The sequence below is a fragment of the Rhizophagus irregularis genome, chromosome 16 (assembly GCF_026210795.1).
Source record: "Rhizophagus irregularis chromosome 16, complete sequence".
Lineage (NCBI taxonomy): Eukaryota > Fungi > Glomeromycota > Glomeromycetes > Glomerales > Glomeraceae > Rhizophagus > Rhizophagus irregularis.
This window is the reverse complement of record NC_089444.1, coordinates 1,285,644-1,309,825: the sequence shown is the minus strand read 5'-3', so window position 1 is coordinate 1,309,825 and position 24,182 is coordinate 1,285,644. Positions and strand designations below refer to the sequence as shown.

Here is a 24,182-nt window from a genome sequence, read left to right as displayed (position 1 = left end):
CTATCTTGATTCGGTCGGGTTTCTAGATAGATAGTTATCATTATATTTCTAGTTAGGGCTCGATTTATTATTGAGTGAAGTTTTATATTGTGTTTTCTTATATTTTTTTTTAAAATAGTTTTTTAAATTATCAATGTAGTTCTCCTGACTATCCATAAAATAAAATAAATAAATAAATCAATATATGATTATCAAATATAAATTAATAAACAAAAAAAACTTATAAATGAATTAATATTTATGAAATGTATTCTTTAAAGGGAAATCTATAGAGGATTTTTTTTTAATATTGTTAATAATAAGAATTTTAAATAATAACATTATAGAGAATTTAAAAAAAAATTCAGGAACATAAATTTTGAATGTTTATATCAGAATTTAAAATTCAGATACCTTTATTTCTTATAAACTTTTTGAAACTTTAAACTACCCTCTGTATAAATAATGCACATCTAAAATCTGCGACAGGTTAGTGTCGATCACGGTGACAAATAACGGTGACAAATAAATTTTTGGCACTAAAAAATTTAAAAATTCAGATACTTAGTGTTTTTAAACTTGTGGCTGCACGTGATCAGTGACGCGTAAACATCACTCCTTCCTATTATAGCAAATAATTTTGAGTGATGTAATGTATTGCGTCTACGCCTGACCTATTGGCTATTCCACGGGATTTTTCGGAAGGCCCTGGAAGGGGTCGATTTGCGTGAAATAATCGTTTCTTTTTTTATAACTGGCAGTTTTTAAGAAACATTTTTTTTTTGTATCTTAATTTTTTTTGTTTATCGTTTCCAATAAATAGTACCTTTGTTTTTATTTTTTAAACGGAAAAAAATTTAGTAGCATACGGAATCTTTATTTATTGTTTAATAAGAATTTTTTTGTTTAGTTAATTTGTTTTTAACGATTGAATTTTATGTGTTAATTTTTTTTACAATAAATTCTTATAAGTTTTGAGAGATTTTTTTTTTAACAAACTATATAACAAAAAATTTGTCTGAAGTTTAGAATAGTCTCCATTTGGGATGTGTGGCGTGATAACGATATAATATTTATACTGTATGTTCTTGAGAAAGTAAAATTTTATCGTTATGTTGAATTTTTAATATATATCGGTATATTAAATATCAATATTATGGGCTGCAGTAGACACAAAAAGTATGTATATACAAAAGTTATTAGTTGAATATACAAAAATGTATGTATAAAAGTGATCATTTGAATATACAATAGTTGTTATCTGAATATACAAGAATTATCATTTGAAATTTTGAATATATAAAAATCAATATTGGTCAAATCTAAAATTTTTATTACTTAATTTAGAAATTAAAAAAAATTTACTGCTTAACTTAAAAATCTACTTTTTGTGCTTATAGCGCATGTGCTACGTTCTGATGGCCAATGGCCAATCTGTAAAATTTAAAATTTGTCGTCTTCTTGGAACCATGTGATTGGCCACAGCAGATTGCTAAAGTCTAATAGGCTTACTTTTATCGTTATTTTTTAATTTTTTTTTTTTCAGTTCTTAATAAATCAGGAAATTTATCAAATACCCTTTTTTTGATTTTTATAAACCGGGAAATTTAGATACTTTTTTTTGGTTCTTATAAACTTATTTATTTTAAAATATTTTTTTTTTTAAATATTTTATTTTCAATGTTTTCTTTTAAAAAAAAGTAAATATTAAATATTAGTTTATTATTCATTTTTTATTGTATTTATTTATTTATTCTTTTCACTCTTTTTATATATCTTTTATATTTAGTCAAATTACCCATTCTTGTTTTTTAATTCACTCAAAATCTATTGACTGAATTTTTTTTAAAGAGAAAAAATATGGTTAAAAGATGAAATAATTGACAAAACTATGATAAAAAAGGTAAACAAACTAAACATATAGTCATTTTCACACAAAAATACAGGCTACCGTTAAGAAATATCTTTTTATTAAAATTATTTAATAAGAAGAAATGGAAATAAAATTTGATTTCACGAAAAATGATAGACAAAACACAGGCAGTGATCAAAGAAATAAATACGGAAAATTTTGAAAAGGATATAACAAAGAAAGAATTAGAGAATCAAAAATGACACTGGAAAGATACATTTGCAAGCACATATAACGATAAAGTTCAAAAAAGTAACGAATTGAAATAACAGTTTAAAAATATATAAATATATTGCCACACAGAAATAATCACATGATATATTAAGATACAGTATAAGTCATATGATATTACTGTTTTTATAAATGTGCAAGTTACTTATTCATATAATACGTAATTTATATATATGTTGATTAAAACTAACATCGGGTCACTGCTAGTTATAACTTATAGTAGCTCCTAATCAAATCCACACGTACATAACTCTCATTGTTTTCATCCCAAATTTTGCGAGAACGCTCCAAATAGATGTCTTTTTCATATGACACCTTAAAATAATAATAATAATAATTCAAGCTTTTTTAGCTTTTTTAGATACTTCTCAATAAGAAAAAAGTTTTTCTTTAGTATTTTCAAAAAAGCGAGATGACATGTATTTCTTTAATCTTTTAATATTGCACGAAGACTAATAATATATGATTAATCGAATTTTTGAGTTTTCGGAAATTTTAATGGTTTCAATTTCAAGGCATGTCATGACTGTCATGTGTGGATAAATGTATTTTATAATATTAGAAAATAAAATTAAAAAGTCCGAATTAATTTTTTTTTATTTTTATTTTTATTTTTATGATATAGACTCGACTGGGGTCGAACGCTAAATAGGAATAAACATGGTCTAAAAGATCAATAAATTCTAAGCTAGTGTTTTACCCAACCTCTCAGGAGAAGCCTGAAGGGGTCGTCTTGCCTATTATTCAATAGAACAATCAAGCATAACCTGGAGTCTAAAACGGACTATCAAATGAAAATGAAGAACTAAAAAAATTGAATTTAAAATTACATGAAGAAGAAAAATTATCTATATCTAACTCAAAATTACTAGGGTGCCGGACAGAAGACAACCATCCACCAGAATGTAAAAAATTACATGTGCACAAAATCAACCACATCGGTAATTGGTCCGAATTAATCTAATATACTCGGTATTTAATTACACCAATTCCACGTGGTCACGTGGTTGATACATGTTGATCATTTTCTCGTTTTCCATGACAAAAGCATGTAATTTACTGTGCCACTTTATAAAAAAAAGTGTCAATGACAATAAAAAGTCATGATGTAATAGGTGTTGTTATTTGGTCAATGTGACTTAAACATCTAAAATGAAAAACCTTTGTTCACCGAAAATAATAAAGATCTGCAAAAAATAAAATAATAAATAATATTAGTTATGGAGTATGCCGATGTTGTATAGTATAGTGTAAAGAAACTATACTGTATAGATAAAAAGCTATACTGTATAGATTTTTGTCAGCTATACTATACAATATCGGAGATACTCAATATCGTTTAACCGATAATAAAACCAATTTGAACATACAATAAATATAAAGTATGTTTCACAAAAAGACTTCATGAGTTTTTCAAAGTTGTTTTTATTTAAAAAAAAAAGGTTTTTCCGATATCGTTTTACACAATCTATATTTAAAAGGGTTTTGTAATTGTTACCAAATCAACAACATAGGAATACATTATAAACAGAGAATCTTAGAATATTCTTTATGAAATGTTTATAATATTTTAATATAGTAGTTAGTATATCCGCGGGTGATGACAGATTTCATTTGGATCTAATGTAATTATTAATATTTCGATGTGAAAAATTAATAATAACATAATTATAATGATCTAACCGAATAAATAAAATAATTAAAAATAGTTTAAATGACGAGGTCTTTTATTGTTAAATAAGAAAAAAGAATTTAGAATTCTTTTTTTTAAAAAAGGCATTTGTTTAACAATATCGTCTTATATAAACATTCCTTATACGATCATTATAATATAATTTCTTACAAGTTTCACCTGAATTCCGTAAAGAAAAAAAAAATCCTGTAAAAAAAAAAATCCATCATGCCACCCAATAATGAATATGCAACTCGGGAATATATTCGTAATTATAGAAACAATAATAGTACTCGACCTCAATATGAAAGATATATTATTAAAGCTGAAAGCTTAGAGATGGGTGTTTATCTGCAACCACACATATTTGTCTCTGAAAAAAAATATACTGAACTTATCAATTTTGTTATTAACTATAGTACTCGTAAAATTAAAGTTGAATTTTCAGTACCAGGAAATAATAAACATAGTTTTGCTTATTCATTAGAGATTGAATTCAAAAATATTGATGGTGATATTTATATTGAAGGCCAAGATTCTTATCGATCAATTACTATAGCCAGCAAATTTCCTGCAAAGTATTCGTTATTTGATAATAAAAAACATATCTTAAATCGAATGACAAGAATTCCACCACAAAAAAGTGAAGGTCCTCTTCAGCCTCATATGCCAGATTATAGTGAACAACTTGGAAAGTGGGTTGTTTATAGAATAACATTTAACTTAGCTAAAAATAAAAATTATCGTTTCGAAAAAAATCATCGTTTTGGAGAAATGTTTAAAAAGGCCCAAGAATATAATTTAACATCAGGAAACTTCAATAACCCACTTGAAATAGTTGATGGGGTAGAATTAAATAAATATGTAGAACGTTCAATGTTAAATTTTGATGTTCTATATATGGTAGAATGTATTATTTCATTTAACTATTTGCATGATTATAATCTCAACAAAGAATTCTTTTTTTTATTACACAAACTACCACCACAATCTGCAGTTCATATATTAGAAAGGATTTATGAAAACAAAAAACGCATATACAATCCAATATCATATTTACGCTCAGAGTTCAAAAGACTCAAAGATGTTAAAATTAAACCAAACCATATACCAGATTATTGTACAATGATGCGCAAAATAATAGTAACTCCTACTACCATGTACATGTTACCACCAAATATAGAGACGTCCAATCGGGTTATTCGTTATTTTAAAGATAAGAAAGATAATTTCTTGCGAGTTCATTTTTCTGATGAGGCGTCCAATAAAATTGGTGCATCAAGTGGTGACATAAATGAAAAACATAGTCTTGCTTTGTATAACAGAATATTTCATACCTTAAATGATGGTATCAAAATTGGTGATACACATTACGAATTTCTGGCCTTTTCATCAAGTCAATTAAGGGACCATTCTTGTTGGTTCTTTGCTTCAACCAAAGATCTAACTGCGGATGATATAAGAAATTGGATGGGAAATTTCACGGATAAAACAGTTGCAAAGTATGCTGCCCGTATGGGTCAATGCTTTTCAAGCACTCGTGCAATTCAGCGTCTGCCTGTTCATGATATTAAGGAAATACCTGATATAGAAAGAAATGGTTATGTATTTTCTGATGGTATTGGAAAAATTTCTCATTTATTAGCAAGAAATATTGCATCTAAACTAGAATTAAAGTATATCCCTAGTGCTTTTCAATTTAGAATGGCTGGGTATAAAGGAATGTTATGTCAAGATAGTTCTTTACAAGAAAATCAAGTTAAAGTACGTAATAGTCAACGTAAATTTGATTCAACTCATAATGAATTAGAAGTGATTAGGTGTTCCGCTTATATTCCTTCCTATCTTAATAGACAAGCAATTACATTATTGTCATCATTAGGAATTCCTGATAATATATTTATTCGTATGAAAGATGAGCAGGTTGATCAACTGAATAAAATTCTTGAAAATGAAAGTACGGCAATAAGTGTTTTACAACATAATATTGATGAATATGGAACATCAAAGTCTCTTGCAGAATATGTGAAAGCAGGATTTTTACAAAAAAATGATCCTTATTTAATAAATTTAATTTCTTTATTCCGTATCACAATGTTAAGAGATATTAAAAAGAAAGCAAAAATTCGTGTTAATAAAGGAGCATTTTTGTTGGGAGTTTTGGATGAAACAAAATCATTAAAAGAAAATGAAGTATATTGTTGTACAAGTGATCCTTGTAATCCATCTAGCAGAAAATGGATTACAGGAACATGTATTGTATACCGTAATCCATGTTTTCATCCCGGAGATGTAAGAATTGTAAAAGCTGTAAAATGTGATGCTTTAAAAGATCTGGTGGATGTATTGGTATTTCCACAAGTTGGAGAACGTGATATACCGAATCAATGTAGTGGTGGTGATCTTGATGGTGATGATTTTACGTATGTATTTGAATTTCTAATATAATTGTTTTTTTAATTAAAAAAAAAAATAATTCATTTATACCTTTTTTTTCTGAAAACTTTAATTAGGATAATTTATGATGAGAATCTAATTCCAGAACAAATAGAAGAACCTATGGATTACAAAGCTCAAAGACCCAAAAAAGTTGAAAAAGTAACTATGGTTGATATAAAAAAATTTTTCGTAAATTATGTATTTTCTGATCAGCTTGGTAGAATTGCCAATGCTCATTTAGCAAGGGCAGATAAAAATCCAGAAGGTGCTAAACATGAATCATGTATTAAACTTGCACATTTACATTCAGATGCTGTGGATTTTCCAAAAACGGGGATACCTGCAAGTTTCCCATTAAACCTTCGTGTCAAAGAATTTCCAGATTTTATGGAAAAACCTGATAAAGCTGTTTATCAGTCTAAGAAAGTTCTTGGTATTTTATACCGCTCAATTAAAGAAGAAGATTATAAACCATATGTAGATTTGAATTTTGATAAAAGATTATATGTTGAAGGATATGTAAAATATTTAGAGGAAGCACGAATGCTCAAAAAATCGTATGATAGAGATGTTAAAGCATTGATGAATCAATTTGGAATAATGACCGAATTTGAAGTAACCAGTGGGTACATTATAAACACACATCCAATTGACAAGAAAAAACCACGAGATGTGGTAAAGTGTGTAATGGATGCGATGATCCCAATTAAAAAGCATTACAGAAAATTATTTGATACTGAATTCTATTACTTTAATGGTAGTACCATTATTACAATGGAAGCTTCTATTCAAATGGAACAAAAAGCCTTTGCATGGTATTATATAACATATCATCCTTCTGAACAGTCGGATGAAAATATGATATCATTTCCATGGATTGTGGGTGATATATTATGTAAAATTGCCTTAAGAAATCATTGTAATGACAGAAAAAATGATTTTATTAGAAGTTTACAACCAACACGACAACAACCATCACAATTGACAGTAAATCAAAATAATTTTACTACAAACCACTTTGATATTAATGTTAATAATTGTAATAATGATTTATTTAATTTGAAAAAATTAATTCAGATAAAATAATTAACTTATATATGTTTTCCAATTTGCAATATTGCGCCCTGTAAAAAATTTTTCAGAAAAATGATCACGTGTCTGAGTTTCTTTGGAGTTTGGAATAAAAAAAAGCTAGAAAAATGATCATTTATCGGAATTTTTTTTATAGGGTGACACGAATATAAAACTTCATATAATTTAACAATTTTAAAATCTTTTTATATTTTTCCTTATCAGATTTTATATTTATTATATTTATTATAAGTATGACATTTTTTTTTTTGTATATTTTATATAATTAGTTATATTATTATAGGGTATAGTTATATTATTATATAAGTAAGGACAATTACATATATATTATACAATAAATATATATTTTATTATTAAATTTTATGTTAAATATTTTTATTATGTATTATGTAAAGTCCTCAATGAAGTAATCTAGCGTTAAAATACTAAAGGATTTTATTTTATCAATTACTGTATGTATTGTTATATATTAGTTTGATCAGATAGTGATGTCATTGTACTCACTACTCAAGTATCACAATAACGAAATCAATAGAATTATAAGCTTGAGCAAGTTTGACAAAAATTTTAATGAAAGCTTGAGTAAATGTTAAAGGGTAATTAAAATTTCTTGCATTAAAAGTAAAAAAATCTCGCCAAGAACTTATTTTTACTATACTAAAATAAATTAAATTGAAATGATGATGATTGGGTGTTTTTCTATCAATTGAAGATCATCTGTGCAAACTTTATTCCTTCTTTTGAATTATTTTAATATTTGACAATATTACAATTAGTGTTGGTCTCTGTAAATAGTTGTAAGTCCAAAAGTTAAGTAAATATAATGGTTGTAAATCAGACTGAATTATCATCTTTTAGCCAATTTACAGCCTAAATTTATAGTAATATTACAACTGCTAAAGCCCTATAAAAAAGGAATGTTTAGAATATATACATAAAATATACAATATACATAAAATGTCTATAGAATGTCCATAAAATATATAAAAAATATACAAGATGGGCTCACTGTATATAAAATGTACAAAAAAATATATGAGTCCCCTTTGCATATATCCTATGTGAAACTATGGACATTCTATAGACATTTTATGTATAATGTACATTTTATGTTTATTTTATGTATGTTTTCTGAACATTCCTTTTTTATAGGAAAGGTTGTAATTTGATATATAATAATCATTACTTATGGCAACCAATCTTAATTACAATAAGAAAAATTAAACTCAATAGTTTCAGTTTTATTTGAATTTATAATCTATGTACTTTGCATATATAAAGTGCAGCATGTAAATTATTTTTAACTTATTAATTACATTTTATTTGTTGCAATGTTACTAAATAAAGTTTTAAATTTTTAATAATTAAAATTCTAAATCATGTATTATTTAATAAACATTCCATTATTTCTTAAAATGAGTCTGCTATATGATTAAGTTGAATTGATATTTACTATGATATCATAAGGTTATAAATTATCATCTAAATAAGCTTTATTTATAAAAAAAAATATGGAATACATAATGAAATTTATTATTACAGTATATTCTTTTAATTGTTTAATACTTTGCAGAAACTTTTAAAATCGAAACCATATCGTAACTATATCAAAACTTTATCATAGAACTTATCGTAAAGATTTAATACCATATCGTGACCAAATCTTGATTATAAGTTTTCGCGGATCATATGTATAAGGTTGACGCATATTAAGGAGATCGTCACCTGATATAACCAGGTCGTACAAAAATCGTATCGAGCTTAGTCCACGTTATATTCAATGTATATTAGAAATATATTAAAAGGACCCCAGATATCTAATATAAAGGTCATAATGGACTTTTGGCCAAAAACACCCCTTTTTGCTGAAACTCAAAAAATCGTTTTTTGTAAATATCTCAGCATCCAGTAATTCAATTTTAATGAACTTTTTTTATTTTGTAGCCCTCATTTAGCTCTACAATTTAAAAAAAAGTTCATCAAAATTGGACCACTGGATGCCGAGATATTTACAAAAAACGATTTTTTGAGCCCCTGAAAAATGGGCCAATCTGCCGAAAGTGTGACTTATGACCTGTTTTGGAGATATCCGGGGTCCTATATTAAAGTTGTATTTGATGTATAATAAAATTGTATTTAATGTATATAAAAGTTATATTTAATTTATATTTAACATATCGTGAAGTTGCATTTAGTTTATATAAAAGTTATATTTAACGTATCGTAATATTGCATTTAATTTATATAGAAGTTATATTCAACATATCATAAAATTGTATTTAATATGTATTAAAGTTACATTAAATGTACATTAAAGATAAAATTAATTTTTATTTTTGATGTCGCAAATAAATCGTAAAGTGTTCTATTCTAAATCCAATTGTACGTGTTCTAAATCATGAATAAAATGAAATTGTTCTATGAACAATAATTATAACATCACCAGACCACAAATAATAAACATTAAATGGCCTTGAAAAAATACAAGTTTCGCATATACAAATCATTACTTGAATTGTGATCGCCTTCGATGCATTCTTCGTCTTTGCAACAATGAACGAAATGCACTATGTTAATCGCATTTACTAAACTAATAGAAAAAACTCTTCGCTGATTAGTATGTGTCATTTGTAACTGATACATTGGACAACCTAGCCTTGTTCGATTTAATTCCTCAAACCAATCAACGATAACAAATGCAAATCGAAGGTCGTTCTTTTGATGACAAAATATCGCTCTTATAATCACAAAATTGTTTCCATTTCCGAAATTGATCGATACAACATCCCCGATATGTAAATGGCGCAGAATAGTATTATCTCTTTCATTTTCAAAGATAAAACTCGCAAATTCGAAGAATGATGGTGTGATGTCAAGTATCACAGAATCGTCTCCAAGGTCTTCATAAGCTAGTTTCAGTTCTGCATAAATATTCAACAATGGCGATATCACAACGTTTCTTCGGAAAATGCGCTTCTTTAACAATATATTAGAAATTTGTTCGTCTGGTGAATAGACTTTAAGTACCATTACTAGTTAATAAAATATTCATTTTTAACAATTATAGGATAATATTATACTATACCTTCGCTCGCATCATCATTAATATCGATATTATCTTTTGTAATAATGAACCAGTTGCTCATCAAGCGTCGCAGATGTTTTGGTAGATTCATAAATCCACTGTTCAGTGTAGATAACCTCAAATCTATGCCACCGTCTAATAAATGCCGTATTGCAAACAATGTGGTGTAATTCTTTAATAAATCCAAACTCACATTTTTTAGATTCGTTTGGGGTACAATGTTCTTGAATAGTCGGTGAACCATCTCTTTTGTTCCGACACTTGTGTTTAATAACGTTGCATAATTTTTTGCGTGTAATAGCAGATGAAAGCTGGCGTGTAGATTCGGTAAATTCTCAAAATCTTTGAATGCCTATTTGTAAACGAATGAAATAATTAGGATTAATTGCGCAATATGACAATAAATGTAATAAATAAATTATATTGAATAGAATTATGAGTAATTTTTTCTTTTCGTTGTATTTCGATTTGTTGGTTCCTCCAATTATCTTTTCCTATTTTGCTATCATTTATTACACTGTACAATAGCGCGTTATACTAGAATTAATAATAATACCTGTAATAAAAGAATTCGTTTATTACATAAGCATTCGCGCAATTCACTATATTCTTCCGCTGTAAAGGAATCTTTAAACACCATTGCCATCGTTTTTGCCATTACTATCCAACATTTTAACCATAGTTTTATAGCATGATCACTTCAAGTAACTCCCGTTCGACGTTGAAATAACTCAAGTTCCAAGTTCTTAAAATGTGTATTTTTCAAAAATCTATTAAGAATAAAAGGAAACATCATGGTCAGTTGTAAACAGTCCGACATCATGAAACTGTCAATATGTGATATCAGGTTTGGCAATTTTCGCCAAGTCTTTGGATATTCAAAGGACTTCCAAACCGTAATAAATTTTGATTTTCCTTCTGATGAAAGTGCTTCGATTGTAATCTTGAGAAATCTCAGTACTTTTCCAGCCGTAAGATGGTATGCGTCTTGGGGAGACTGTAGATGTCTTTCCCTCTTCAATTGATCGAGTATTGATGGATTTAACCGTAATCCGTATTCAGCCGCGATTGCTTTACGTTCTGTAATAGTTTGTGCCGCATATATTTCCTCAAATTGCTTATCAGACTGGTGATGATAACGGGAACCTAACAGAAAATCAAAGTTATTGGATGTCAGAGAATCTTTGGTCATATTACAAGTCCAACATCCCTTATTAGCGCCATGACGTTTGACTCTGGCCATATCATTCCCTTGTGGCAAATCGGCAGTGGTAACACCAAGACTTGCAATAACGATGCATTCATTTCCTCGAATGTCCATAATTTTCCTTTCTCTAACACCTTCATTTCTGTAATGAATGGTTTGATAAATTCATCGAAGGAACCACCGAAAGGAACGAATCTTAGCACGAAATGGTTCTTGAGATGATGTCTTTCGGTAAGCGGTGAGATCCCCCAATTCCCTCTGTCATCAATTTACAGAGTTACCACATTGAACAGGCATTCTCATGGTCGAACGAACGAATGAACGAACGAACGAACAATTAAACGAACGAGCAATTAATCAACAACATAATTAACAAACAACATAATCAATGAACAATATACAACAACATATAACAACAACATTCTTGGTTCACAACATAAATAGCGTTAGTAATATAAAATGTCGAACGATATAAAATAAAAATTTAACTTCTCTAAATTTTCCCCAAATTATATCCACTTTTACCTTTAATTTCAAACTTCGATAGCTCTCGCTACGAATGATTACTTTCCAAAAGTGTATATTTAATTCATCTTAAAATTTCCATTTATTCAATTAAAATTAATTAAGCAAACATTAATTAAAGTTTAGGGCGAACCTATTACCTTTAACTAACATTAAACTTTACTAACAAATAATTAAAAAAATAAAACTTATATTTTTATTGAGTTCTGTGGATGAGAACTGTGGAATTACTTTGAATCCCGTTCTTTATTTATACAAATTTACACTACTTTCTATTCTATCTATATACTATCTTTTATATTCTTTTTACATATTATCTTTGAACTATCTTTCTAATATACTATCTATATTTTAAATACGCTATCTTTTAATATGCTATCTTTTATATATATATATATTATCTTTTATAATATCTTTGTATTATCTTTTTATGTTATCTTTTATATTATTTTATGTTCTTTAATCTTTCTGACATTATTTTATATGTTCTTTCAATCCACTTTATGTGTTTTACTTATAATCTATCTTTTGTGGCTTATAATTATTCTTTCTTATCGTTCTTATTGTTAAAGATTGCTAAGCCCCAATTGATCGACTCTATTTATCCTATTGGTTCTTTGTCAATCATTTGATAAATATTACATCATGTAGATCATTACTCTTCCTAAATGTTTATCCTTTTTGGCTAATTATTTATCCATCTACGCCAATTCATAATTAATTTGTTCGTTCTTAACATTTGGCAATTACATTTGGTAGTTGAATTTTATCATCTTTTCATGCTTGATATTCGACCGTTTACAGCGGCATGTTGCCTATTTGAATGTAAACACCGCCTAACGAATGATAGACGTTGCGGAATGTCCCAAAGTCGTCATAGTACAAATCGATAAATAACTTGTAGATCGGAAGAGATGTTCTTGGTTCTTCCAATGTCGCGAATTCTGAAGGATGTTGATATGAATACTTGACATGCCTTATCTTCCAGTGACCGTTATGTTTGTAGAGAATTTCCCTAATTTTATACGAATGAGGATCATTTGCAACATTATCATAAAGAATAGAAATGTTTAACTGATTGACTATTGCTTGTGATTCGACGTTCATGATTGCATCATCCATCTCTCGGTCCATAAACCAAAGTTCGCCTTCTTGGGATCTTTGTTTTCGATTATTGCTTTGTAGATTTCCTGGTAAATCTTTGAATATTAAAATTCATTGGATTTTAATCTTTAACTGGCCATCTTGTTGTATAATCGCTAATATACGACCAAGTCCTTTTGCTTCCTTAGATTCTCTGTATATTACAAAATCTCCCGAGTAATAAATATTTTGAGCGATTGTGATAGACGCTTGACCAAACTTTGGCGATTCCTTCCAAATATTACCGTGCCAAAATTCTTTACTCTTGGTGACTTCCTGGCCCGGTCCGAAGTACATATTATCTGATATTGAAGGATTGTTCAAATATGATGAATGATATCTGTGACAGACAAGTAATACGCTTTTCCGGTGTCTTTAGACGTTAATGGCGTTTTCTTGTTAGAAATATTAATTTTCCGAGATCGTATTGGGAGTAAAGGTAACCTCCGTCTATATTTCCTAAATCGTCGGCTATTTGGCACAACGTCATCTTTTTTGAACTGTGGATGACGGATAATATCAACTAGTTTGTCATATGCTTGAGTAGCTAGTGAAGAATTGCTGTAAGTTATAATTGTATTTTTGTTTGTAAGCTTGAAATGATACAACTTACATATACGATGTTTTTGCATCCAACAAAAAAACAGGGATTCAGTGATATTGTTGAAATATGGATTGAATTCATTTGACTGTGTGAAATGTGGCAGTTGTTCATTATTGAGAGGTTGATCAATGATTTCCTCATCTGATGCTTCTTCGCTTGTTTCTTCATCACTTTCATTTTCATTACCTCCTCTATCACCTTCATATTCGTCGCCCTCATTAAACTCCTCCATCATCCTTTCATATTCACTTTCGAACGCTATATCATCTTCGCTCACTTTTTCACTTTCTGCACTTTTTGTATCGATGGTTGGCGTCATTTCTTCGTCTTCATCATAAATATCTATAATATCATGATCATTACTATCAGTAGCTATGTTATCTAGAAGAATCAAATATTGTTGGAACAAGTGTATATATCATAACGACAAATATCGACATTTACCATTTGTTCTGTTTAACGTCGAAGCTATATTGAATGCGCTATATCGTTGTCTAATATAACTGCGTTGACTAATGTTAGAAACATAATAACTTCGGAACATTTTTTCAAAGTGAAACGTAACCACGTTAAAAGATAAAAATTATCAGTTTTTGAAAAGAATTTAACTTTTGATAAAGTTATCACTAGAAAGACTAAAAAGTAATTCAAAGTTTAAAAAATTTAACTATCTATTAAATTTAAAATTTAAAATTTAACTTCTGTTTAAATTTCACACTAAACGCGTAATTTAAAATTAAACTTTCTTTTTACTAAACGTAGTTAAAATTTAACTTTCTGTTTAAATTTACACTAAAATTAAACTTTTTGTTTAAAATTTACACTACAAAATTTAACTTTTAATTGAAATTTACATTATAATATAAAAGTTAACTTTCGATTAAAAAAAATTCGAATAAAAAAAAATATATATTTTCATTAAAGAAAAAAAATAATAATATATTTCGAATTAATATATTTTTTCAATTAAAAAAAAAAAATTAAAACCTTTCTGTTTCAAAGGTAACATTATCAATTTATCAAAAATATTTTTAGAATTTTTCATCTATTTCTTTTAAGGGATTCTTTAATAATAACGTAATACATATATCACAAAAACAATTCGTTAAAATCTATTGTCGCTATTTATGCTATTTATAGTAAACTATTATGCTAATCATTACGTGTTAAGAAAAAATATCAAAATAATACAACGTAATATTATTATTGAACAATTCGAATAATTGTTTTATTCTGATTATTCTAATTATTATTAGAAATTGGTTTGTTACATATGCTATTGGAGTCTATAAAAGTTTAGTCTATTTATAAAATTTAATTGTTCTATTTATTGTATTACAATCAATCTCCTTTTTTCTTACAATTTTCCCTTACAAACAATCTCCTTTTTTTCTTACAATTTTATAATTTTTAATATTTTTTTCTTACGCACAACTCAAAGTTTAAAGTCGTTTCAGCATTATCATGCCTCCTAAAAAAACTACTCGAGGTCAAAAGAAAAAACAAAATGTTATCCCTATTGACGAAGACGAAATCAGCGATCCTTCAAGTAACTTTTCGTCTTTTACTGTTATTGTAAAAAACTATGCCATATTCTTAATTTTCTTTCTAGTTCCAAAAGAAAATCAAGAACCGGAAACGGATCTAAATAAAAAACCTTCAACTAAAAGACGAGGTCGAAAAAGGAAGGATCCTGTTAACGATAACAAATCTACAAATGATGCCGATCGACAAACTGTATCACCAAATACCAAAACTGTGGCATCAACTTCCAAGACTACCACGAAACGCAGGCGTACAACAGCTGCTATCAATGAAATTTTAAATGAAGACGTTGGCATTAGAGAACCAGCTGCTACCGCCATTGCTGAACTAACTCCGATAAATAAACTTTTAGAATTAAGCGATGATGATGTTCTTTCAGAAGGTCTCTTTTTATCATAATTTGATATAACCTCATAAATTTTGTTTTAACCTTCATAAAATTTTGTTTTAACCTTCTTCAATTCTTTAGATGAAGTTCAGTTTAATAAAAATAGTGCAGATATCGAACGTGAACCTCTAACGCCGATTACAAATGATAGTAATAGAATTTATAACAATATACTATTAGATGGGATGGATGAATCCGGAAATGTTGATAGAATTCGTAATAATGACTCATATCGATCAAATGAAATACATGAACCTCGCTCTCGTTTACATTATAATACTACACCTGGTCCTAATCATCCTAGAGAGTTTAATGATGATGTTTTTCGTCTGAATCCACAAAAAGTGTTTCATTTGAATACACCTTTTTTTACTAATGATCATAGTGATGCTCGTTCGACCTTCCAAACATCAGAATCCACACTTCCAGCATCATTTTGCGATATGGGAAACATTTATCAGATCTGTTCGTGGTTATGTGCAAACCCGAGCATCTTACTACTTGCTTATAATCTTTATTTGTCGATGCAAACACCAGTTGCAACCTCATTCAACTTGGTTACACCAAACGTTAATTCAGCAACATTAGCAACCGGTATACCACAAGCGTTAAGGCAAGAGGACAGAGTAAATACAACAATCATTTATTTTGTCATTAGTTCTTGTTGCTATTGTTTAATAACTTGCATAATTCAGACGAAAGCCAATCGAGACTTTTTAGAAGAATTGAAATGCCTATTTCTTCGCGCTTGAGGTCCTGAAAAGAGCGCTTTTGAAGAATTAGTCCGGCAAGTTTTTAACTACGATCTTAACTCTGCGGAAGGTATCGAGTGTTTGCGTGCGGCCAGTAGGAATTTCAGTGACTTTCGCAATAAATTTCTTGATAATATTGAGGAAGCAGTCACTATATTTAAGAAAAAGAGAGTTGGGTAAGCAGACCATCATTTTATTTGAATTTTCTGTTGCTTATCTACGGATTTTTACCAATTAATTATTTTCACTCACAGAGAAAATGAAAACATCCGTCATTTGGAGGGGCATGAGATAAATTTATTCATCAATGAAAACTTAATGTTAAATATTTTGCAAAGATGGTTAAGCGCAACAAACATGACCGAGTTAAAGGCTAACCATTCTTTGCGGACTTTACAAAAGTTTGTTCAAAGGGCATTTGTTGTAAATTATAATTCTAGAGATGTTGATGCAACGAAGGCTTTGGATAAAATGACAAAAAATATAGCAGTTCCGTCAAGAAACGGCAAGAACATTGCCAGCAGATTGCAATTGTGATTATAGATTTCATGTGTTTTATTATAAGATTTTAATTATAAAAATAAAAAAATATGCGGGCGGTTACAATAGTATATTACAATAAAATGCTATATATGACGTTTTATTATTATTTTTCTTAACAAATACGTTTTCACACTAGTTTTCTTATTAATTTTTACAAAATGATATTTTTACTATTATGTAATTAGTAATTAGTTTTTTATTAATTTTATTAGGTTAAATTTATTAAATAAAAAAAAATTAATCATCGTCAAGTGATATTTAATGCATCGAAAAATTATCTTGAATTGATTTTTTCGGCTAAATTTTGATGACAATAACCATCAATTCACCACCTATTTACCACCTATTCACCACCTATTTAATAGCATTTTACAACTTCGTAAAGATATGTTATTGACAATTTCACAAGATCGTTTGATACCACGTCTTCACATGATGGTTAATAGATCGTTGTGATTTGATGGCGATGTCTTAACTGCATGGTAACAAATCACGGGTTTCTGCAAAGTATATTTAATATATTTAATCTGTTTTGAGCTTTTTGATGTCCTTGTTCAGCAGATTTTGTATACCAATAAATTGCTTGATTTATGTCCTTTTTAACTCCATATTCATTTTCATACATAGCAGCAAGATTATATTGAGCTATATAATTTCCTAAATTTGCAGCCTTTTGATATAGTTCAAATGCCTTTTGTTTATCAACATTAGTTCCAATTCCATAGTCATAACAGCCTCCTAAATTATTTATTCCAAGTGTATTTTCTAAATTTGCTGCCTTTTGATATAATACAAATGCCTTTTGATGATCAATACTGATTCCAATTCCATAATGATAACAATATCCTAGACTATATATTCCACGTGCATTTCCTGAATTTGCTGCCTTTTGATATAGTTCAAATGCTTTTTGATTATCAACATTTGTTCCAATTCCCAGTTCATAACAGTATCCTAAGCTAATTATTCCAAGCACATTTTCTGAATTTGCTGCATTTTGATATAATTCAAATGCTTTTTGTTTATCAACATTAATTTCAACTCCAAAATGATTAAATACTCCAAGTAAAAGAACAGAATTTAAATTATTCTGATTATTCAATAACCAATTATAAATTTCTTTTGAAGTTATATTATGATTATTAAGATAATTAACAATTTCATATTTTCTCCTTACTGTTGTTACATTTTCAAGAAGAATAATTATTTCATTAACCATTATGTCAAAATTATTTTTTGATGATATTGAAGTATCCATTTCTTCTGTATTCATAGTATTAAAATTTTGAATAAGTTGAGACATTTCTCCATGCAATGAACTATTAATCATATTTCTAGGAATTTCAACAATATCCTGCTGTTCACTTGATAATTGGATATTTTCTTTTAAAATAATTGCATTTAATTTTGCAACAACTTGGTTGATAGTTGGACGATTATCTGGTTCATTATTCCAGCAGTCTAAGTATAAAATAGACTTGTAATTAATAAAAGCAATTATTATGAACATAATTTAAATTTATTTTTATTTACCAGTATATATTTTTATATAATCATCAGGTGTATTGGGAATGGGTTTCTCTCTAAGACCATGTAATATTTCCATAGCCAAACCAAGATCATATGGTTCATTACAAAAAGGTGGTAGTCCACTAGATATTTCCCATAAGAGTACACCAATACTGTAAACATCACTCTTTTTATTTAATGAATATATTTGAACTTGATTGTTGCTATCTCTTTTTCTATTAAATATTTGTGGATCAACATAAGTAACCATTCCAAATAATTTTGATTGAATATTAGATGATTCTTCAATCCTTTTTGATAATCCAAAATCAGCTAATTTAACGGTATCCTTATGAATTAATACGTTATTGGAGTGCTATTATTAATTAAAATGATAATAATATTAGGTAATAAACTTACAAACTGTATTAATTTAATAAAATGTTAAAATGTAAATAACCTACCAAATCACGATGCACAATCCCTTCATCGTGTAAAAATGATATAGCATTAGTTAACTGAAATGCTAGATTTAATTTGTTATTCCAGTTAAGGTCTTTAAAGCATCTGTTTAAATAGCTTCGAAGGGTACCATTATTGGCATATTCCATCACTAATAAATATTTCTTTGAATTGTTGCTTTGATTTTCTTTTTTTAAGAAAAAAAAATAAATAAAATTTATTTAGATTTTTTCATTTTATCAAAATCATAATATTTTAAATATTTATAATACCTGTTGTAATGCCATAAAAACGAATTATATTTTCATGAAAATCAATTTCACGCTGAAGTTTAAGCTAAACCAAAATAGAAATGATAAATTAGGAACATAATTCACGTTAACATATTATTAAGACAATACTATATAATAGTTACTTCATTAACAATTTCTTTAGCCATAACATTGAAATTATAAAAAGATTTCAATGCTAAATAACTATGAGAACTTTTCCAATTTGCACGATAAACTTTTCCAAAACTTCCAAAGCCAACCTCTTTAATGCTATTAAAATGATTATAATCATAATATTTAATTTGATTTTTCGCAATAGATTCTTCAATCCAATCAATCCACTCATTTGAATTATCAATAACTTCAAATTCAGTAATGTTAGACATTGTTTTAAATACAGAAAAGTTTTTACTGCGGTAGTTAGTTTTTAATGTAAGTTAATTTTATGTTAAAGAAAAAAAAAGAATTTTGTCTATTTATAGAAATTTGGTGTTACGAAATAAATTTGTGTAGTTTGTATAATTTGTAAATCATGCTCATGCAAGGCAAAAAAAACAATTTTAGTAAGACGACGCTCTGTCCTACGTTTGACTGCGCCAAAATCAATAAATAATTTTAACGTGACATGACGTTTACATAATTTTTTTAGGACATATGACACAACCAAATTTGAAACTTAATTGCCGATTCGTCTAAGAACGGCACTGCGTTACTAATAAAATTCGGGGTTAAATTTGCCGATTTTGTGCTAGAACACAATCTTCAGAAAGGATATTTTCATAGACGACATATTAACTATAAATAAAAGTCATATGATATACTGAAAAAATGCTTGAAAAAAAAAGATTTTGCAAAAAAAAATTATACGTTCATATGCAAAATAATGAGTTTACTATGTACGCGCGTCAGATTTACACCTTAAAATGTAAGAAATTTCAATATTTTATTTTACTATATCATGTTATTTACATTACAAACATATATTTTTTGGCTTTCTAAGCTTTTTTTAAAGACTTTTTTTAAATATTTTTCTTTATAGAACTAGTAAAAAATTGAAGGGTACTTTTATTTGTGAAATGGGTGAAATGGGTGAAAGTTTATCCCGCGCGTGAGATGTAAAAAACGGGTTTTTTTATTATCGTTAATATCCCCGAATTTTATTAGTAACGCAGTGCCGATTTTAGACGGATTGGCAATTATCGTCTCAGCGTAGTTTATTATGTGTAGATCGTGAGATCGCAAACAAATTCTTTAGTTACCGGAAAAACTTACTCTGAAACCAATTTCTTTAAACATCTAAAATTTAAAATGTGATACGATATTTCATAAAAAATAAAAATACTTTCTATTTGATAAGAATGATTGCCATTCTATTTTATTCATTTGCTATCACATTACGTATTCATAAGAATTTGCCTATTCTCGGACGTAAATTTAATTGTAAAAGTTTTTTTCTTGATTTGATAAATTGTGAATATTTCAATTAATTTAATTTATATAGGTTTTTTTATTAAGATAAATTATTTTTTTTTATTAGACATTCAATGTGATTTCACAAAGTGTACAATTGACATTAGTAGATTTTTATTTTAAAGTTAACGGTAATAAAAGTTTAAATAGGCTATTATAAATTTAATAATAGAAAAAACTCATTTTTTAGTATAATAATATATAGACGAATAAGAAGATGGATGAACGTATCATCAAAAAAATATTTGCTTTAATCGATTTTTTACTAAACATTATATCAATTAAATAATTCTGTGAGATATTTAATATATATATACTTTAAAGGTGAAGAATAGTGTTTATGATGTCATATGTAGGGTGAATATAATTACTTTTTAAAGTTAACATATGTTCTAAATAGGATATAAATAAAAGACACTGAAATTGTAAAACAAAATGTTTGCTAAGCATAATTCTCGTCCTAAAATAAGCAAAAAATACTGGCGTAAAAAAAAAAGTATCTAAATTTTAGAGAGCTTTGTAGTTCGTAGCTACCATACAGAAACTACTACAGTAGTTGAATTCAGTTATAAAACTATTTAGATTTTCAAATTTTTCTATTTTTTATTACATTACTTTTTGATAATTCATATTATGTTCTATTAAATTCACCATACCATTTATCATTAACTGTAAATATATATTATACTGTTAAAATAATCTCAAATTTTGTTAATATCATATGTTGTATCTCTATATTAATTTCAATGGTTAAATGATTGTAATTATTTTGTTTCATATCAGTAAAACAATATGTATATAATAGCAATAACCAATTTTAAGCATCAATTGAATCTGCTTATTTTTATATATTTATTCCATAAAAATAGCTTTTTGTTATTCATTTATAAAAAAATTTAATATTGTTAATCATTCTTGTTAATCAATAAATCTATTGTCTTTGATAAAAACTTTATTAATTTTTTTTTTTATTTGAAAAAGCTCTTTGAATTAAATCATAAAATAAATCTGATTTCAATAAAGAAAAAAAAAGTTTTTAAAATTATGAAAAAAAATCTGTATAGGAATATTATATCTAATTTAAATTAAATAATATAATTTTATATTTAAATAAGTTTGCTGTATTGGCGAACTTATATTTTTTTAAAAGTAACTATCAGATATTCAAAAATCAAATGAAAAGAAAATTAATTTCTAAACAATTAAAAAGCTTATTGATAATAAGTTTAAAATTGAAATTTTGTCAAGTCTTAGTTTTAAAAGCAGTTAAATTAGTTAAATTTATAACAACTTTTTGATAACCATTATTATTATTACATTAAAATCTTTTATGAAGATAGAAAAAATGTTCCAAACTAGTTGAGAACTAAATTTAATAATCCTTATATTAAGCAATAATTAGTATCTGAATTATCTTATTAATAATATTGTTATATATTACTAACAAATCATGCAATAAATAAAAAACATCAATTTATACATTATTCTTAAATTAATTTTATTTGGAAGTCATATTTCATCAGTCTTATTAGAATATGACAATTAGTTATGTTTGATTTATTATTTATAGTAAAAATTACACATCCATATCAGTTTGGTATATTTACAAATCTGCGCCTAATGTGAGTTGCAAACTAAAAGGGAAATCACTCAAAAGAGGATATGAAAATGCAAGTCATATCTTGTAAGAAAATTCACAAATCTACTAACTTGAACAGATTCAAATGAGTAATATATTTTAATTGTTATTATTATTAAATTATTGTTATTTAAATAAAATGTATTCGCATTATTAACATCTAAAAAGATAAAGAAAATATGGAGCTATAATTAATCTAAATAATTTATAAGATCTTAGAATTCTTTTTTTATTTAACTGATCTATTATAAAGTTGTACTTTGCAATTAGCTTAATATACTACTCCTTTGAAGTCAAAAGAAAGTATATTCACAAAATATCACAAATGTGCATTTTTGAATATATAGTTTTATTCATAATTAATTTGATTATTGTGACTGATTGAATATAGTATAGATCTAATAATTATGATTTTAGTAATATGAACTGATAAAAAAATATATAAAATATCATTAATTACAATAACATTAACTGAAAACATATAATATAATATTTACTTAAGATACCTACTATAACTTATATTACTATTATAAAAAAAAGATATGGTATTAAAATTCCTGAAACAATTAATGATTTATCAATTAGACTTCTCATTTAGCATTTGAGTTGAGAACTTATCAATCAAGCAATAATTAACCTCTTGTTTGATGCTTAGCACAAGCTGTGATTCTTAGTCGACAGTAATGAACTCATAGTTCAATCTTAGTACAAGCTAGTGCTCTTAGCCTTTCTATCTAGTTTAATGTATTGTATTTATTAGTTGAGATGTTTTCTTATAAGTAATAATATATTAGTTATGTATTTCACTATCCAAGAATTGGACAATCATACAAAAGAATATGAAACATTCCATTGGTGTGAAATCCAGGCTCAGACCAGGCATCTGCAGGAAGTTTCTATTCTGATTTCTGATAAATCAAAAAAATAATATAAATGATGTCAAGAAAATGAAAAGTTATGCAATTACAACCTGTCAACCGATGCAATTCAGTTAGAAATTGTCTTCAAAGTGTTGATAGTAGAGCATAAACTCTTACATAACAGGTCCCAGTATTAAGGATAATAACAGAGAATACCTAAAGAGACCTAATTCTATAAAACAAGATGTATATTTTTTAACTAGAAGTTAAGAATCAGTAGAAGTAGTGTAGAAGTCCAGAGCCAATTATCTTTATTTTAACATTTTATAATGGATAAACAAAACCAAAATAGCCAATTTAAAATGGATCTATATTTTAATTCAACCTCTACATAACTGAATATCTCATTTGTGCAGGCTTCCAGACTTTAAAAATTAGTATGGATAATTGGGCCTTAATATTGATTAAAATATGGAAAATTTATATTTTCAAGAGTTATTGCATACCTGTTGAGATTTTTATATTTAGCTTTTTATACTTAATTGTGAAAATATAACAAAAAGATTGTAAAATCTTACATTATTACTTAATAATGAATCAATACCCTTAAAAAGACTGAAACAAAATTAAATTATATGATTTATATTTACTACTAATTGTTAAAGATAAATGATACATACTAATAATAAATTTGAAAATATGAATTGAATTATTAATTTAAATAAATAGCTAAACAATAGAGATAATGAATTTTTGAGATGATAGATATAGATTAAGTAAACATGTAAAGATAAATAATATCTATCTATAATCTATTTATTTTAAGAATGTTAAATTACTAAAATATTTTATA

General features: G+C 27.0%; 6 protein-coding genes across 6 annotated transcripts; 2 read left to right on the top strand and 4 right to left on the bottom strand.

Annotated features, from left to right (window-relative positions):
- Positions 1-4,022: 4,022 nt before the first annotated feature.
- OCT59_008051 (uncharacterized protein) lies at positions 4,023-7,319 on the top strand (the record flags this gene model as incomplete). The annotated part of the gene is made up of 2 exons (XM_025308594.2): positions 4,023-6,217; positions 6,308-7,319. 2 exons carry the CDS (start codon positions 4,023-4,025, stop codon positions 7,317-7,319), a joined length of 3,207 nt encoding a protein of 1,068 aa, XP_025183631.2.
- Positions 7,320-9,788: 2,469 nt separating this feature from the next.
- On the bottom strand, positions 9,789-10,501 carry OCT59_008050 (uncharacterized protein; the record flags this gene model as incomplete). The annotated part of the gene is made up of 2 exons (XM_066142207.1): positions 9,789-10,342; positions 10,411-10,501. 2 exons carry the CDS (start codon positions 10,499-10,501, stop codon positions 9,789-9,791), a joined length of 645 nt encoding a protein of 214 aa, XP_065999110.1.
- Positions 10,502-11,110: 609 nt separating this feature from the next.
- On the bottom strand, positions 11,111-11,731 carry OCT59_008049 (uncharacterized protein; the record flags this gene model as incomplete). Its single annotated transcript, XM_066142206.1, has 1 exon — positions 11,111-11,731. The coding sequence occupies one exon, from the start codon at positions 11,729-11,731 to the stop codon at positions 11,111-11,113; it is 621 nt and encodes a 206-aa protein (XP_065999109.1).
- Positions 11,732-13,357: 1,626 nt separating this feature from the next.
- Positions 13,358-14,433, bottom strand: OCT59_008048 (uncharacterized protein; the record flags this gene model as incomplete). The annotated part of the gene is made up of 4 exons (XM_025310312.2): positions 13,358-13,439; positions 13,730-13,832; positions 13,899-14,270; positions 14,334-14,433. The coding sequence occupies 4 exons, from the start codon at positions 14,431-14,433 to the stop codon at positions 13,358-13,360; spliced, it is 657 nt and encodes a 218-aa protein (XP_025183629.2).
- A 920-nt stretch (positions 14,434-15,353) lies between these two features.
- On the top strand, positions 15,354-17,111 carry OCT59_008047 (uncharacterized protein; the record flags this gene model as incomplete). The annotated part of the gene is made up of 4 exons (XM_025310311.2): positions 15,354-15,816; positions 15,904-16,448; positions 16,645-16,745; positions 16,829-17,111. The coding sequence occupies 4 exons, from the start codon at positions 15,354-15,356 to the stop codon at positions 17,109-17,111; spliced, it is 1,392 nt and encodes a 463-aa protein (XP_025183628.2).
- A 496-nt stretch (positions 17,112-17,607) lies between these two features.
- Positions 17,608-19,746, bottom strand: OCT59_008046 (uncharacterized protein; the record flags this gene model as incomplete). Its single annotated transcript, XM_066142205.1, has 5 exons — positions 17,608-18,578; positions 18,651-19,002; positions 19,091-19,275; positions 19,361-19,424; positions 19,504-19,746. 5 exons carry the CDS (start codon positions 19,744-19,746, stop codon positions 17,608-17,610), a joined length of 1,815 nt encoding a protein of 604 aa, XP_065999108.1.
- Positions 19,747-24,182: the final 4,436 nt, after the last annotated feature.